This window comes from Madurella fahalii (genome assembly GCF_045866475.1).
Source record: "Madurella fahalii IFM 68171 DNA, scaffold_1, whole genome shotgun sequence".
Classification (NCBI taxonomy): domain Eukaryota; kingdom Fungi; phylum Ascomycota; class Sordariomycetes; order Sordariales; genus Madurella; species Madurella fahalii.
Window position 1 is genome coordinate 5616409 of NW_027263971.1, and position 17841 is coordinate 5634249.

Below are 17841 nucleotides of genomic sequence, written 5' to 3' on the forward strand. Positions count from 1 at the left end.
ATTTGCGGCTTCCGTTAGGGACGCAGTAACATAGGATTAGGAACTTAGGCACAGAAATGTCCACCCTGTTCGAGCGAGGCGGGTGGCTCCGACCAGCCGGATTCAGGGAGCCTTACGAGAGTCGACTGATCTGACAATCAGAAACGTCACGGCTTTGAATCATCTCGGGGACGCGAGGACGATGCTTTATGCATTACCTCAAGCAAGGCAGCTACAATGACTTACAGGGTTAAGAAACACTCTCCCGTGCCGACTGATCAGAGGCTCCCGCTTCACAATGATACCGCACGGCTCGACGGTTGAGGCCGACCATCTCGCGTACCGCTGCAGCTAGCAGCTGCAAAGAGGCCTGCAATGCTCCCATTGGCCCACGTCATGCAGCCCCCTGTCCGTTTCGCCTCTGACGCATCGCAATATAGGGCAGACCAGAGAGCAGCCATCGAATCGTTGGGTTCTACGACCTCTTTGTTGGTGACTGAGGTAGTATAGGGTAATCTGAGCCGTCCTGCTGCATTGTGTCGCACCCCAATGCATAAGAAGCCCGCCAATGAGAACCCTCAGGCGATGCTCTACAGACTCACATTCCGTGCTCCGATTCAGACGTCTTAATGGCCAAGCCCATCGCGGATCCAGAACGCGATGTTTCCGGCCCGGCATTTCTTCAACTTACTGTCGTGATCCGTCGTCCCTTTAACCCTATCCGTAATCTGAGTTTACGGGTGTGTTGATGCGGCTTCGGCGGCGTTGGAAAGCCAGATGTGTACTCGTATTCCTGTTAACCGTTCTCTCTGTACTTGACTTTGTGCGGATTTGCTTCTAATCGCGCGTCCTAAGAGCTCTTTTTACAGCTACAGGGCGAGCCCTTATGATTGTCACGAGGCTACTCTTCCTCGAAATGCCACCTCAGAACACCCCAGCCTAATGTTGAACACACTCACCCAGCAGGAGCCGCCATCGCAGATCTCTTTGGCGTGCCGTTGATTGCCTGCTTACTGACGCAGATGAAGCCAGCCACAACGCAAATCGCTGACCCATGATGTGTACCGCTTCTCAACCGCATCACGGAATGATGTTCTTTATTGCTGTCGCCACCTCGTTTTGTCCACTTTGACATTGTATTTTGCCCTGGCAACAGAAAACATGATAATACCCAATTGCGTGCGACTGACACTAGTAAGTTTCCCACGACCACTTGTTCCTTGTGATGGGTCGAGGGAACGCCGAAAGCGTCTAGCTTGACGGCAAATATCCGTGTTTGATGACCTAAATGGGTAAGAGCACATAGGCTTATCTGCTCAAGATAGGTTTTATCTGGGCGAAGGGTCCATCAACTAGATATGTTGACGATGCGCTTTTCATCATCATGCAGCCACGTTTGCCTTTACGTATCATATTGGAAACACAAAATTTTGGTGAACGTGAGTCACAACTCGGATTGGGACTGAAGAAGACGTACACCCTGAGAGTTTAGGTTTTGTGCGGCATTCTTCCGTACTGGCAGTCACATCGGAGCATCGTCACCCACATCCCAGATCTATACAGTCAGACAGCTACCTACAGGTTCTCGATCTCAGTCTCGTACCCGCCGAAGTCCAGCCATGAGGTGTAAGTGCTAGGAGATACAGACCGGCCACCTTGTATCCCCCGTGTGCTCGGACATGCAAGCAAGCTCTGACGGGGTCTGGCTCCTTGGAGTGCGCTTCAAAAAATTTTCAGCGTAACATCCGCGGCTATTAACTTTCAGCGCGACCCGCTCGCAAGCCAGCATAAGCTAGGACAGCTGTTAAACCTTTCACCAGCTGCTTCCATCCTCTAGACTCGAGTCACTTTCTTGCAAACAGTAAAAAGCAGGCGTAGTAACGGTAAACATTGTATCTCCCGAGCGACTTTCCGTAACCATCGCACATTTGCCACTCTGAGGGGAATGTCTGTACACACTGCTTAAAGGAGTTCCCTTTGCCGTCGTGGCGGCGGGGCTCTCTCGACTTGACCTCTTCCTAAGTTATGCTGCTATTAATTCTCTCCAGCCATCGGCCTACGGCGGGCCGCAGCCCCTAGATTATCTCTCCTCTGTCTCGGCCTACGACGACGAAGCCAAGAAAAATGTCGGACGGTTACGACTGCCCCTGGGACGGCTGTACACGTCACGGAGGGGGAATATGCATACCCATCTCGCCGCCGGTCGACGATATATGGTCCCCAACCCGAAAGCGCATCACCGCAGGAGAAGATCACCTTCTTCTATCACCGCCTGGCAACTCACCGCCGGAGATCTTCCCCTTCTATACCCCGTCCTTCGACCTCGCCGTCGCCGGAGCCTTCATCTTCAGCACCCTGACCTTAGTACACACCTACCTTGCCTGGCGGACTAAAACAGTCCTCCTCATCATGTGCGTGTACGCCGGAGCCGGTATGTGCACTTCCCAGCCCCGACAGCCCAGCCAACGCCCCAAGCACTAACCACAAGCTGCAAAAAAAAACCAAACAACCCAGCCCTGACAACCGGCTTCCTCCTCCGCATAATCCTCTCCTCCCCTTCCTCCGCCTCGTCCCACCCTTCCTCCAAGTCCGCATCCCTCCTGCACAGCGTCATGGCCCTCCTCCTCGGCGCGCCCGCCTCCGTCCTGGGCTTCCTCCTCATCATGACCTACACGCGGCTGACCTGGTGGGCCGTGCCGCCGCCGCACCGCCGCCCCGCCGCGCTGTGGCTGCCGCCCGCGTTCCAGACCACCTGCCTGGCCGCGCCGCAAGTGCTGGGCGACGCCCTCGCCTTCTTCGGCTCGGGCTTCCTGTTCATCCCGCCAGGGCCACCGCGCATGGCGGCGGCCGGCGCCGTGGTCGACGTGCTGGCGTGGGCGGTCCTGAGCGGGATGGCGGTGCGGTTCGTGTGGGTTATCAGCACGGCTCGTAGGTTCGCGGCGCGGGCCCGGGCACCCGGGAGCGGTGGCCGGTGCGCGGTTACTGGGGGTCTCCTCCCCGAGGTGGAGCTGGGCGCGAGGAGGTTGGGTGTCGTGTTGGCGCTGAGTAGCTTGTTGCTTGTGGTGAGTAGTCGTATTGTCTATCGGCCCTCTTCCTGTATTTGAGCGTCGATGCATCCATAACGCCCTGAGGACGGAGCTGATGGCATATGGTTCCTCGCTTGACAGGTCCTGGGCATTGATCGCGTATTCAGCAAGGATGCGGTCACCCTACTGCGGTTCCTACCCGCGTCCGAGGCGAGAGAAAGGCTGTCGGTTGTTGTGACGGAGGAATGGCCCGAGTATTTGCTCTACTATATCCCTGCGGCCGGAATTCTACTACTCATGGCGATTTATCACCCCGGGTTTTACCTCCCTCGGCGGTTGACAGGGATGAGGCTCAGGACTAAGGAGTTGTTGAGGGACGAAGAGAGACTGCGCTGTGAAGACAGAAGCGCAATGTCGAGCCCGTCGTCGGTAGATGAGAGCGATTTGAAATGTTGGGACAGTCCAGGGAGCTGCGGCGAGAGCTCCACGACGGTGACGAGTGACCAAAGCGATAGTGGTAGTAGGAGATGGACAATGGCTTGGTAGAATGGCGGCCGCATATGGGCTAGGTGAGCGAAAGAATGCTGAGTGAAAGGAGGCAGGTACAGGGTGGGATAGAATGGCGCCGTGGATGCCCAGGGATACGAAATCACCAGGGAAAGATGATCTAGGAGTCTGGAATGGGGAAACATAGGCCCGTGGGCGACGAGGCGACGAGGTCGCCGGTCTGTCATATAAATTGAGTTTTGAATCTAGAGACGGCCTTCTTTTTATAGGGAGTAATTAGAGAAGGGGAAATCTGCAAGGCGTATTCTAAACTGGTATTCGAAAAAAGTATCCCCTGCAATTTTCGTTCAACTTTGGTTCGCGGCAATTCTGACCCGGGGTAATAGAATGCGACCCCCTGGCTGCACCGTAATCAATATACCACGGATACCCACTGTATAGGCAAGCACACCCACCAAGCAGGTCAAAGCGGTGGTAGTATAGGTTGTATCTGTGGGCAATGGCGCAGTGGACGGCGAAGAGCTGAGGTAAAAGCGGATCAATCACTCGGTTCTCTGCGAGGTAGAGAGTTCGCGTAACAGGAAGAGGAGGGTCGCGCATAATGTGGCGAGGCAGAAATGTGCCAATGCGGTAGGTATGGGGTTGCTGGTTGGGAACAGATTCGAAAAAGATGCGAAAGTCACCAAGCAGCTGATGGAGAGCACAATGTCAACGTCTGAACTTCCTTATCGAATTCGCGTTCCTGGAGCTCTGCGATGGCGGCTCGATCAACCAAGTCTTTGTGGCCTTGGGGGAACGAAATGTCGTGCACATAATGCCGCTGACGCGATTAAGGGACTTTACATATCCGACATCGGGGCGAAGATTCGGGCGGACGAATTCATCGTCTCCGAAATCGAGCCATTCTCGGTTACAACGAGGCAGGCGCCTGCTCCAAAGCAAGTTGCTAGTCATCCGATTAATCGACTACAAGCCGAGACTATGACGCCGTTGACATGTTCTGTGGAACATCATGTTCGACATACTGAAATCGGGTCTAGTTCGTCGTTCGGCGTCGTCTTTACAGAGTTGTGGATGTGGTAACGTTTGATGGGCAGAGAAAAAGGGAATGGAGAAGTCCGGGAAAGGGGGCGATCACAAACATCAAGGAGTTAGGGAGAGAGTTGAACGCTTTCACCCGAGACTCGGGCACGCTTCTCAATCATCAATATCATGATATATCTTACGTATCGGATACCAAGGAAACCCGCGGAATGCTAAACCCGAAGAACCAACGCCAGTCTCCCCGTTGTAGTACAAACACAGTGTATCCCTGATGGGTATCTAACCTCCAGGCATCGAGATCCATCAGCCTTATCCGATTCCAAGACATGACATTACCTCAACGCCAGCCGCCGAGATGCCCTCTCCAGACGCGCCACTCAGAGGTAATGCATCATCTGCTGCGGCGCTCCCGGTCGCTTCTTCTCGATAATAAGCACTGTCTCAATGTATTTCCTGTCAAGCGTCTCGCTCTTCTTCCTCGCCGCCAGCAGCTGCGCCGTCTTGAGCACGTTCTTGATCTGTCTGCCGTTCAGTTTGAGCTCGGCAAGCTCGGCGATGTCCTTATCCGTGAGCGAGCTCTTGATGCTCGAGCCGTTGAGGAAGTTCTTCCAAATGGTGCGCCGCGACGCCGACGTAAGATCCGGGTACTCAATGCTGACATGAATGCGTGACTGGAACGCCGCGTCGATGTCATCAACACGATTGGTCGTCATGAACATGATGCCCTCGTAGTACTCGAGGGTGCGCAAGAAGATGGACACGATCTTGTTGCGTTCCAGCTCGTGCGTACTGCGCGCCTCGAGGAAGACGTCGCACTCGTCCAACAGGAGGATCGCGTTCCACCGGGCAACCAGCTCCAGGATCGACTGCAGCTCGCGCTCGACCTCCCACGGGTCTGAGCCCAGGTCGCCCGAGCTCAGCATGTGTAACGGCACCTTCAGGTTCTCAGCTACCGCCTCGGCCGTGAGCGTCTTGCCGACGCCCGGAGGGCCTGACAGCAGGCAAATAATGCCCTTTCCCTTGCCCGAGATGACGTCGTCAAAGGTGCTGCCTGCCAGCTGCGACTCGGAGAAGGCCAGGATGAGCTCCTTCTGATCCGGCGGCAACACCAGTCTGCTAAAGGCGTCACTGTTCCACTTGACCTCGGAGATCTGCTCGACAAAGAAGTCGAGCCACTTCTTGAACTTGAGCGAGTAACCTCGTGTGCGGGAGCGGCAGAGCATCTGGTAGTAGGGCGGCAGGACGAACTTGTCATCGGTGACACCCATCTCCTCCCTGTACTTGGTGAAGCGCTCCAGATCGTTGGCGTTCCAGTCGTTGACATAGCGCACTTGCCAGGGGCTGAAGCGGTTGAAGCTACCAATGTCGACCACGATGCGCCCGGTGATCTCGATCTCGACTTCGTTGCCTTCGCGGTTCCATGTGATCGCCTTGCCCTGGTACTGCTTGTAGTGATGTCCGGCTAGCTGCTCAAATACCTCGCCCCGCTTGGTCAGCTTGGCGGAGAGCGCTTCCTTGTCTTCATGGAAGTGCATGGGATACACCTTCAGACCAGTGATCTTCTTGGTGCCAATGAACTCGGGGATGTTGATTTGCTCCTGGTACCTGCCAAATTCCTTGCCGCCGTAATCGACGCAGTCGCAGCGCACTTGTAGAAACTTGCCGCAGTTGTTTTGCATGTACTCCGTCTCGACCATCTCGAAGGCGCTGAGGGGCCCCCGATATGCCGCCACTACGACTTTGCCGGGTTGGAAGATCATCCACAGGTCCTTGAAAGACACGACGCCGTTCCGTACGTAGTCCTGGAATGCCCTGACGTTGTCGCCGATCTCGTAATTGAGAATGTCGTAGAGCACCTTCATATGCTCTTTGGTCTTCTCGTCAAGATCCGGCTTCTCAAGGTACTTGGTAAGCTCGTTCCTGCTCGGCCGTCAGTCTCTCCACTTCCGGACGGCATCCCCGGACACAACGTACCACCTATGCACAAAAGGTTTGAAAGGCGCCTCGAACTCCAACCGTGTCAGCTCGCAGGCGACGCCTGGATAGTCGGCCATGATCTCAGCCAGAGCCGCCCTGATTTGCGGGCTCTGCACGATGATGCTGTGGGCCTCGAGCTTCTTGCGGCTGTCATTGCTCTTTTGGTTGCGCACCACGACTGCATATGTTGCCGTCTTCTCGTTCTCGGCCGCCTCTTCGACATCATCGGGATACTTGTCTACCCAGGTCCAATTCCCATCGTCATCTGAAGCGCCCTTGTAGATGTGCTTGGCTTCGCTTATGGACCCCACCGGCACCTTTGGCTTATCGTTGTCCTCGCCCTCCTTGTCCTCGTCCTTGGACTCTTCCCCATCGTCCTCGTCCTTCTTCTCCGCCTTGTTGTCTTCGTCTCTCTGCTTTTCCTTCTCCTTCTCCTTGTCGGCCCGCGCCTTGGTCTCGGCGTCCACTTCGGTGGTGGAGCCGGATGCGCTCGACGCGCCGTCCGGCAGCTTCTCCGGCTTTGTGGGGCTCACCGCCCCCTTCTTGGCACGGGAGCGGAAGGTGGGCCAGCAGCGGGGCATGGTGGGCGCTCAGCAAAGGGCGTGCCGGAATTGACTTGAGCGGGGTCAAGGACGGGGACAAAAAAGAAATGCCTCGGTTGTCCTGTGTCGGCCGTGGACAGAGAGGAAGCCGGAGAGCAGCCTTTTTATGTTGCGATGCGCTGGACACGAGAGACACCAATCCAGAGCCTGGCTGAACCTGCATGCACTAGGCAGCGGTGACGGCCCGTGCTGACCGGTGCGCAGGCTGAGCGACCTGATGCAATGCAATCTCCACAGCTCGGCTAGTGAGTCACAAGAAACTCTCGTTGGCTCCACCCGACCGCTCTTTGGGGCAAGTATCATCATCCTACAATCCATAGATGCAGCGGCTGCCTCGCGCCACTAGCCCCCCGGAGAATTGTCCTCATTCTGCGCCACCTCGCCTCAGGCAAGCTGCGGGGAAATCAGTCATTAAGTGCAAGTGTTTTCTCGTCCTCGCCGGGCCCTGAGTCGTCCGGCGGCCGACGACAACGAAGGAGTCGTAGCGCAAGCCGGAGTCAAAATCTGGGAGGCCGGGGCATGGCCCCAGGCGCCCCGCACACTGTAGTTTACAGGGCGGTTTCGGCTTGTCTCCGCCTCAACATTGTCGGCCAACATACATCCTGGTTCGCTACTGTAGGGGGGCCTACGTTCACTCTCTAGTGGGGAGGCCTCGGCGGGCCTTGCTGTCCAGGCAGCTACCCGCGCTGCGGCAAGTATGTCCGGGGAATCGCCCCACCCTGCTTACCGGACCCGGACCAACCTTCCGACGTTCTATTCGCTCGCCGCTCCACATGAGCCGCCACGTCTTCCCCTTTGCTTGGTCAATCCCCCGGTCTCACCTCAGCGACTCCCGTCTTTGCATGCTGGCAACAACAGAGGCAACCAATCTGCAAGGGAGCTACGGCGACACTACCATATGCCTCCTAGAAATGCGGGCAGGGGACAACTGTCATTCATCCATTGAGCCAGAACGGTGTTACTGCATGGAGGAGACTGCTCATTAATCGGCTCCTCGACTCCTAGCTCTTTCTGTTCTTGCCCATGATTCGCTCTCCAACCGGTGGCAGCAATGACACCGTCAAAAAGAACAAAACATTGGAACTAAAATCGCCGTTTCTCAAATCGGATGATGCCCTGTCTCGGAGCTTTCATCTTAAGGCAATGGTGTTGTGCGGTTTCCCGCAGATTTTAGGTACATTCGGACCCCTGCCTGCATGCAGGCCTTGATGCAGAGCACGGCCACAGCCCCTGCTCACCAGACCTATCTGCTTCCGGAGGTAAGTTGATAGATCACGGATCGCTTGGTTGGCTATGAGACTCGTCTAGATTCTCAAGCATATGTACGGCAGAGAGTCCCCAGCCTCGGCCTTATCTGCCGACGCCTTATGGTACAACGCTGAAGCAAATACGGTATCCGAGTACGCTAGAAAGATCCTAAATAACAACGGTCTAATACCTATCTACGTCAGTGATGATCCTCTCTTGAACGCTTAGTATATGGTGTTAGAAGCTGCTAAGAGATATAGATATGAACTGCTATATTATATAGCCCTAACGGCTGTAACTAGCGTGTTAGCCGAGAGTCTTGGGTTTAGCAAAAGACTAGGTAAGATCAAGCCAGGATTTGATACCGATATCGTGATCCAGGACAGCGACTTACTTAGTATCAGAGCAATGCCTACATAGGTTTGGATTGATAAAATAGTATAGTTTAAGTACTTCATCGAGCTTAAGAACCACTGCTTTAAGTTGATTATACTAAACAAGAGCCTTTATAAGATTCTAAAAGGTTTTATATTAATAGAAGACGTTGTCTTTTGATACGCTTAAACGCGTGGAAAGCAAGAGTATAGTAGATAAGTTGGTAATGTGATAATTGTGGTGTTGAGGAAGAGAGTGTAGCTCACCTCTGGGCACTTAAGTGCCCATTGGAAATTGCCCAAAATCGGTGAAGTGGGCAGAGCGCACGGATCGCAGAGCAATCCTTCCTCAAGAGGCTATCTAATCTACATATCTTATCAACACGTGATATCTGTCCATCCCTCCGTTCTCAGATAACGTAATCCATAAGCGAGCAAGCCATACAAGCGAGCAAGCCACTTTCTACTACTCTACCACTACAATCTACAATTATCAAACCACAATACTAGGAGATAACAATAACTGAACTAGAAATCGATGAATCAGACGATTCTCCAGCCTCCTGACACGTACGTGCATTATGGCCAGGCTTGCCGCACAGACCACAACACTGAATCTTCGTACGAACCCTCTCTGCACCACCACCATTTGGCCGTGTTTCCTAGACTAACTGCTCATCCACAGCCTTCTGGTCCAGTAAATCCTGTGCCTCTTGTACGGTAAGAGACCCTCCAAGCCGTATACGTGTTTTTTTAGCCCTCCGTCGCTTACTAAGCTCCTCATTGGCCTTTCGTAGTGCCGAGACCTCCGTACGCAAAAGAGCCACTTCGTGCATCACAGCCATTATACCTTTAGCCAATTGGTCTACGGCAGCCAGCATTGGTGTCGGAGAACTGCCCTGGTGGTTGGATATCCGGCCTTTGATAAAGTCTTTCTGTGAGGTGGCCTCGGGGGTTGTGTGGCGTTTGAGATAGCCAAGGTAATGTTGTATCTGGTGAGGGTAGTGGAGTTGGAGTTCGAAGCCGTATATCCATCTTAGAAATCACCCTTTCTGGATCGTACGGTATAAGGCCAGCTCCGGTAAAGGCTCCTTGGATATTCTTGTCTGTAACGAGAGTCTCCAGACGAAGGTCAGGAGGACCCGCCGAATGATGCTGGATGATGTCACGATACAGGATAGATAAGAACCCCATGAGGGAACTCTCTCACGCGGGGCACTTCTAATCCGCAAGGATCAGTCTTTGTATAATTGATAGGAGGCTGTTCACCAAGATATCGCCCGCTGGTCCAGGTCTTTTCGGTATCAAGACATCGTGGTCCATCTCCCTCAACGTGTTCCCAGAACAACCCCTTTACATTGTCGGTAAAGGAGGTAAAAAATACCTCTCTAAACGTACAAAGGAATTCCAACTTGGTAATATATGTGATATGCATACGCATAAGTTCCTCGATTTGATAGCCGTAAGCCTTCTTCAACGGCCCAAAACAACTAACATCTAGTGGCTGGACTAGATATGAGGAATACGGAGGCATATAAAGCGTGATGATACTGTGTTCCTGGCAGTAGGCCTCGAATTGGTCGGAGTAGTGGCTCTTATAGCCGTCAAGGATTAACAGCCGGTATTTACCCTTTGTACAAGCTGCTGTATGGGAATCGAAGTGCTGGATCCAATCTAGACCTTTCTCATTGGTAGTCCAACCGTTGTCGGTTGTTCCGATGTACCAGGTAGTTGGAAGGTTGCATTCTTGATACCAATGAGTAAGGTGATATTTCCCAGCTAAGAGGATGAATGGTGGGATGGCCCAGCCTTGAGCATTTACCCCTTGGATAACTGTAGCCCACTCACGATTACCAAGCTAGACCTTTTTAACCCTACTATAGCCGTCAGAGGTGGTAACTACCATACTAGTGGTAATCATACCCATCATAAAGCCGGTCTCGTCAAAGTTGTACAAATCGTCGTCAAGGATACCGTACTTGGCTTTAATGTTATATACAAGTACAAACCATTTGTAAATAATCTCTGGATCTTCACATTTGGCCCTCTGGTAGTCGTATCTACGCGTAAAATGCGTCTGGAGTTCTGGTCGGCGTTTGACGAAGTTGTGAGCCCAGTTCTTGCCGACAGGGGGCGCGTCGCGTTCGCGTAGCAGTCGGTTGGCCATATCTTCCACAAAACGAAGCCGAGGAGGAAATGCACGTGCAGATAACTCAGTTATATACTGAATTATCATATGCTCCTCTAAATCCGTAAGTTTCCGTGAGTTGGCTGAAATATCGCGTCGTGAAGGCCGACCGGCGCGTCGGCATCGAAGGGTATCCTTGTCAACTTTGTAGATCTTTGCTGCAGCTCGGATACTAAGCTTTGGATCCTTTTCAAGAGCCCTAACGGCTAGGTTCATCCTGGCCTCGTACGAAGGCGTTGCCATTGTTGGTTGTAGAGGAATTTGATGTTTTGTGCAAAGGTGGGGGGTCGCGTCAAAAAGTGGCTTGCTCGCTTGTATGGCTTGCTCGCTTATGGATTACGTTACGGGTATCATCTTTACTAGGTTCTTTAAGTTCTACTCTAGAAGTTAAAGGTTATGTGGGATTGAAATTGAGAGAATAACTTATATTAAATTATGTTTCTAAGTAGCTATGTGTGATATTCCGACATTTGAGAGGGTTTCGCGAGCTGTCGTAACTTAGGGTGTGAGATTCAGTGAAGCCTGAGGGCTCACTACAATCATACAAGCGATGTCTCAATATTAGAATGATGCAGAAACACACATCTACACCCACGTACCCATTGAAACAAGGGAGAGAGCAAAAGAGGCCAAATACCAGACAGACAAGATACCTAAGACAAGACAGGTCAGACGACACTACTACAAATTTGGGGTCCCTGCAGCCTAGACAAGGTCAAAACAACATGTGCGGATAGAGCTCCTTCTGATCAGAGGAAGTTCGCTTTGCACGCAAAGAAAGCTCTTCAGTTGAACCTGCAACAGGTGCGGGAAAGGGTGCTAAATTGATTCCCCTGTCTAAGGAGCAATGGGTGTAAAAGAAAAACGGGCCCACGATAAGTTCCAGCTCCCGGCGCGCCATCCTAGTAAGTGTGGCACTCTAATCAGAGGGACTGTTACGGGGATTCCGTCGTGGTCTAGTAACTGGTGTTCAATGCCTCCGATCCGCTGAAACCAGCCCTGATCCTAAATCCAGACGATAACACCAACTTGTCTAGCCGAAACCTTACCGCCCGTGAAATCCTAAAGGCATGTTGTCTCGAGGTCGTGCATTTTATTATGATTGCCTGTGAATCCGCAGAACAGGAGGTCAGTGCAGGGGAGGAGACGACAGGGTTGCTTCCAATGCTTATGCTTGCAGGGGTGAATTCAGCCCTCGGTACCTTGTGGAAATACTCAGATGCGGTGGGGAAGGATTTTATAGAAGAGCTGTTTGCCGCGCTTCTATCTAACATTGAGGGAGTAGGTTCTGTGTCGGGCTGTGTACTATTAGCGTCGCCAAAGCAGTTCAAAGAGCGGTGCTAGCCGTACGGAAGAAGAAGCGGGCACCCTACTTCTGGGCCTTGTTCGTTTTGCACTGGAGTTGGGAGTGTTTAGTTGCCGATCAGTAGAATAAATGAGCAGTTTCGGAGCTAGCGAAGCTAGATAATCAAAGTCCGCAACCCCTGTCTTGAGGAGAAAGAGCGCGGCAATACTTAGGGTCAACTCTCGTAGCTGCTCGCCTTCACTCAGGACTTGCTTAGGTCCCGATCAAGATTTGCTCACCTAATTACCACATTCGGCAAGGCTATACCGCAGTAGGTTGGGAATTACTTCAGCTGTCGAAAATGGACAATAATACCTTATTCTTCACATTTCTATTCCTCTTGAGTACGGGGGTTTGAAGTACATCGCCCGTTTCCTTCAAATCCCGCGTTCTTGTCTCCGGTAAACATATACTTCTCCGTCTTAACTTTCCTAAACACCGCCTTAACGAAAATGCTAAACTCCATTAGATTACAGGAGCTAGACTACTGTAGTGATTGTAGGCCACTGCTGAAATGGTGCAGAAACACACATCTACACCCACATATCCACCAAAAACAAGGGGGAGGGCAAAGACGGCCAAATGCCCGACAGACAAGATAGACAAGACAGGCCAGGCGACACCACCACAAATCGGGTCCCTGCAGCCTAAACAAGGTCAAAACAACATGTGCAGATAGAGCTCCCTCTGATCAGAGGGAGATCGCTTTGCACGCAGGGAGAGCTCGTCAATTGAGCTTGCAACAAGTGTGGAGAAAAGTACTGAATTGATTGTCCTGTCTAAGGAGCAATGGCCAGGACGGCCCTACTTATGGTGCGAAAGAAAAATGGGCCCACGGCAAGTTCCAGCCCCTGGGCACCATCCTAGCAACTGTGTCCCTCTGATCAGAGGGACCCTGCCCTCTGGGGACTGTTTTCCCCAACTCACTGCCTCCCAGGCTAGTGTTGGCAAAACAGATTAGCGCTTTGACATACTTTTATAGGCCATCTTACTGTTTAAAACCTACGGCACTAATGTTCGAAGGGGATCCTTATTAAGCAGCTGAGAGCTGCTAACTTAAGAGATTTTGTATCCCGGCGCGCGGACGGTGCTTTTGCGCGTCCCATTGCCGTAGGCCTGCGATACCGTGATCGGAGACAAGAGAAGATGGCTCCGGAGTACTGTAGCGAAGTACGGGGTGACCTATGAGACGCTGTGTGCTCAGCTTGTAATCCGGCCTGTTGTCATCCACGGGCCGAGGACCGGCGTAGTGACTACATGGACGGTAATCTCAGCATGTCTCCCGTTTCTTGTCTATTTTCACAGTTGGATGCCACTATATTAGTTAGGATGTTAAGTATTCGGCAACTGGATAAATAGAAATAAAGTAACCCGTTTTAAGGGTCTTAAAGTAAGAGGATTGGCAGATGATGGAATTTACTTAAGGTACTCGTGTAATAAAGATGAAGGAGGATCTGGGAGAGCATAGATTAAGAGGACGGACATGGATCTAAAATGCCGACTTAAACCGGGTTGTTATAAAACCTAGGGGAAAGGGAGGGGCGGGGTCTGGGTGGTCCTGATTTTAAGAAATAGGTGGCCTGAAACTAATCTCTCACGACTTGTCTAAGCTAGGTTCAGTGGATTCTTAATCATGTCCTGAGTAACGCCTAAGTAGCGCCTAAGCAAGGCCGCAGATGGTGGTGTGGATGACTAGGAGTTGGTGAGGGTGCTTGAGCATGGCAGTGCAACACTTGGCGGAGCTTGCCAAGAGCTCTCGAGTCCCGTGATGCAGACTTGTATCACATCCATAATGCTACCATTTCATTCTCCCCCATTTGCTATTACAACACATAGAATCGGTGTTTATGCCAACGACACAACGCTGCGCAACAGCACTCAACGCAAAATGCGCCTCTGACATGTCAACCACGGCGTTTTTCTACACCCCGATCGACCCTCGACGTCGAGAGATCCGCATTCTCACCCTTTTCCCAGGCTCACCCGACGACCCCATCCACTGCCACATAACAACACACGAACTTAACACTACCCCCACTTATAACGCGTTATCCTACGTCTGGGGAGAGGCGGCGAGCTCCAATGACCCAAAAAATGCAGTGCTGCTCGACAATATCCATTTCCCCGTCACCGCAAACCTCTTCTCCGCTCTGCGCCATCTTCGTTCGCCAGAAGCAGGCCGCTGCATGACCTTCTGGATCGACGCAATCTGCATCAACCAGGCCGATCTCGATGAGCGAAGCCAGCAGGTCGCAATTATGCGGGATATTTATGCATCAGCAGAGCGGGTCATTATCTGGCTTGGGGAGGATGACGAAGCTACCAGGGATGGGGTATTTGACATGATCCAAGAACTGGACAACATCAAGGGCGATCTTCAAGATGAGAACCTTAGGGAAAAGAGGAAGAATATGATGCACCAATGTGCCCATTTCTTCTTCAGCCTGTCAGATTCACGTTCTCGACCTTGGTTCTCCCGCGTCTGGATTCTTCAGGAATTGGCCATGGCCAAGACCGATCCTTTGGTTGTCTGCGGTTGGAGGAGGGTACCGTGGTCGGCACTCATGAATGCCTGGAAGGCCATAGCACGGGATATGTTCACCGAGTTGGGTAGGGCCTTCGTCAGGAGACCAGTACTCAAGCGCCAAGATGACGGCTTGAGGGCTCAAAACGGCACGGAAGTGGAATCAGCACCTGAGGAAGGCACAGTCGAGCTTCTCGCCAAAATCAAGTTGGACGTTTTGGATGACCTCCTCAACTCAAGGCGCTCCAAGGGCGGCGAGAGCCTGAGAAGACTGCTCATTCTGTCGAGAACATCGCAGTCAACGAACCCTAGAGACAAAGTCTACGGCCTCCTCGGTCTCCTCTCGCCGGACGAAACATCAGAACCTTACAGCATCCCCATTCCGATCAACTATCGCAAGCCAGTATGGGAAGTCTACTCTGATGCGGTATCACACATCTTCTCTCGGGGAGAGGGTCCGTATTTCCTCTCGGGGGTATTTCTTCCTGGCAAGTCATCAATCAATAGTTTCCCATCCTGGGTCCCAGACTTGTCGTGCCAAACCGCCGAAACAGCGACACAGCCCGCAGGGATGCAATTCTACCCACCGGAAATCATGAGTGCATCCGGTGCTGGGGCCCAGTGTAGAAACGGACGACGCTTACCAGACAAACGAACGCTCCGCGTGGAAGGTCTATTCGTCGATGTTATTGACGAGGTCATCCCGTTAGGAAAGACCCTCGGTGAGCTGGTGCTCCGGCTTCCTCACATCGAGTCTGTTGCAGAAGCCGCAAAGCAGCGACTTTGCAGTTTTCAGGAAGCAAAACCCCTCGTTGCATCTTTGATGGATTGCTTCAAAAGAAAAGAACCCCTATGGAGGACTCTCATCTGTAACAGGCGCTGGATGTCGGGACATGAAACCCCACCAGAGACCTACGAAGATATGTACCGGGCTCTACTCTCTAAGAAAGATCTCCCCTCTGGCAGTAGTCGCAAACCTACCAACGAGTATGAGGAATCCTTGGGGCAAAGTGTTGGCTCACGCGCCTTTTTTACGACACACAACGGGTTTGTTGGTACCTGTATTGTGGATGGTCGTCCTGGAGATGTCTTGGCCCTTTGGTTTGGGTCGCCTGTGCCATTTGTCTTACGCACGGCTAGTCGATCTATCCAAGTGGATGGTGTGGACATTGGTGTCTACTCCTTAGTCGGGGCATCGTATGTGGGTGGAATCATGGGTGGCGAGATGGTTGATGAGCTTTATTGTGAGGATTTGATCGACTCCATGACGTTTTATGTTATATGAGCCTCTATCAACGCACACTGCCCGTTCAGTTACCCGCCGACTTGATTCCCATCTTGAACGCCGCAACCTGCAGTCTCGAAATCTCTACCTCCTCGCCCCTATCCACAACCCCCTTATCGTACACACCCATCACATCCTTCAGAAATAACCTTCCTCTTTAACATCCACCATCCGCTTGACAAATTTATTGTCATCCTTCACAACGAAATTCCCACCCTATCCACAATAAAAGGTCATACTATACACCGCATCCACCGCTAATACCCTCCCGTTTCGATTTACCACACTCCTTGGTATACCAGATACGCAACCAGTCCACCCCGATAACGACATTATCAACTAAACATTGCACCGCTAATTGTTACTGATCCGCCTGCCCGTCTATATACGCACGCAACCTCTCAACGCCATTCTTAGAATTTTCCTCGTCTTCTTTGGACACAATTAGACAACTGACTAACACGTAAAATATCCAAGTCTTTGGACGCTCCAGGCCCGGTTTGCCAAACAGGAATAGACTCATGTACATGCTCTTGGGATGCAGCGTATGTCAACACTAGGATTTATAACGTTATCCAATTCACGGGCTTTTTCGGCGGGTAGGCTGAAGAGGAAATCCATAAATGCGTAAGGGAAAACTATGAAAGAGGCCCAAGGTTATGACATACAAGATTCTTTTTGCTGTTCTTACGTCGATGATAGTGTGTGTAAGCTAAGGACTGTCAGAAGAGACAGCACGATCTCGAAGGCTGACAGAAGGGATATACTCTGTCCTCAGGTATAGAGAACTCCGAGTTATCCCAGTTTCCAACCTCTTGATCCCTAGGGCGGTGTTCCTTATGACTGGGGTTTCTTTTATGTTTAAGTGAGAAATTCACCTGCAGCTAGAGGATTGGGCAATCGTGATGTTGGGGGGCTTGTGGTCGATGGCTGTCGTGACTGAGCTGGATTTGATGCCGAGGGATATCTCGTACTACCAGTTATGACACCTTGATCTCCTTAACCACTCGAGGACTATCCCCTCGTCGTGCTGAAGAGTAGGTAGGTTTGCTGTCGTTACAAGATATTCTCCCTGAATTGATGTTAACTTTGTATTGGCCTTAGAAATGTCCAGGCTTGGCAGAACCGCCTTCGGAAAACAGTTGAGCTCTTTCAGGCGAACCAGCTTCGGACCCGGCTTTCTGAGTGTTATCCTAGGTCATTTATGGTTTCCTGACAAGCTCTAGTTCACCTCTGGTGCCGCTGACCACTGGGTTCAGAGCCTTGCCGCTGGGTGTGTGAAGACCAGTAGTTTCTAAATACGGATACCAAGCGAGACCGTTAGTAATGACGGCTCAGTATAGACGGGCAAAAACGCAGGTTTGCAAGCGCCCATCACTTTCTATTACCGGCACGTTAAGGTCCTCAGGCAAGCTGCAAACCATCTTAGGATGTCATAGGCTAAAGAGGTAGTCCGTTACCTGGGTCAGGTAGGTGGCTGCGTGCTTCGGTTTTGCTGCCTCCCCGGAATCCTTCGCCGAATCCAGCGGCGCGATGCCATAGCCATCCACTTTGGGCCACATCTCACACACAAACTTATACCGCCCAAAGTTCTTGTGCGAGCTCGCAAACGTGGGAAAACGCGACGTCAATTTAGACTTCCAAGCCCAAAAGTAGTCTGCAGCTCTGATATCTCATCACATCTGTTCGGCTCGCAACAAACTTCTCTTCGGACAGTTGCTAGGCTCGTCCCAAGGTAATGC

At 52.0% G+C, this 17841-nt stretch overlaps 3 protein-coding genes across 3 annotated transcripts; 2 read left to right on the forward strand and 1 right to left on the reverse strand.

Annotated features, from left to right (window-relative positions):
• Positions 1-2103: 2103 nt before the first annotated feature.
• On the forward strand, positions 2104-3551 carry MFIFM68171_01713 (uncharacterized protein; the record flags this gene model as incomplete). Its single annotated transcript, XM_071057135.1, has 3 exons — positions 2104-2410; positions 2494-3041; positions 3147-3551. 3 exons carry the CDS (start codon positions 2104-2106, stop codon positions 3549-3551), a joined length of 1260 nt encoding a protein of 419 aa, XP_070913236.1.
• A 1382-nt stretch (positions 3552-4933) lies between these two features.
• On the reverse strand, positions 4934-7114 carry MFIFM68171_01714 (uncharacterized protein; the record flags this gene model as incomplete). Its single annotated transcript, XM_071057136.1, has 2 exons — positions 4934-6476; positions 6531-7114. 2 exons carry the CDS (start codon positions 7112-7114, stop codon positions 4934-4936), a joined length of 2127 nt encoding a protein of 708 aa, XP_070913237.1.
• A 7077-nt stretch (positions 7115-14191) lies between these two features.
• On the forward strand, positions 14192-16099 carry MFIFM68171_01715 (uncharacterized protein; the record flags this gene model as incomplete). The annotated part of the gene is made up of 1 exon (XM_071057137.1): positions 14192-16099. The coding sequence occupies one exon, from the start codon at positions 14192-14194 to the stop codon at positions 16097-16099; it is 1908 nt and encodes a 635-aa protein (XP_070913238.1).
• Between the last annotated feature and the right edge of the window lie 1742 nt (positions 16100-17841).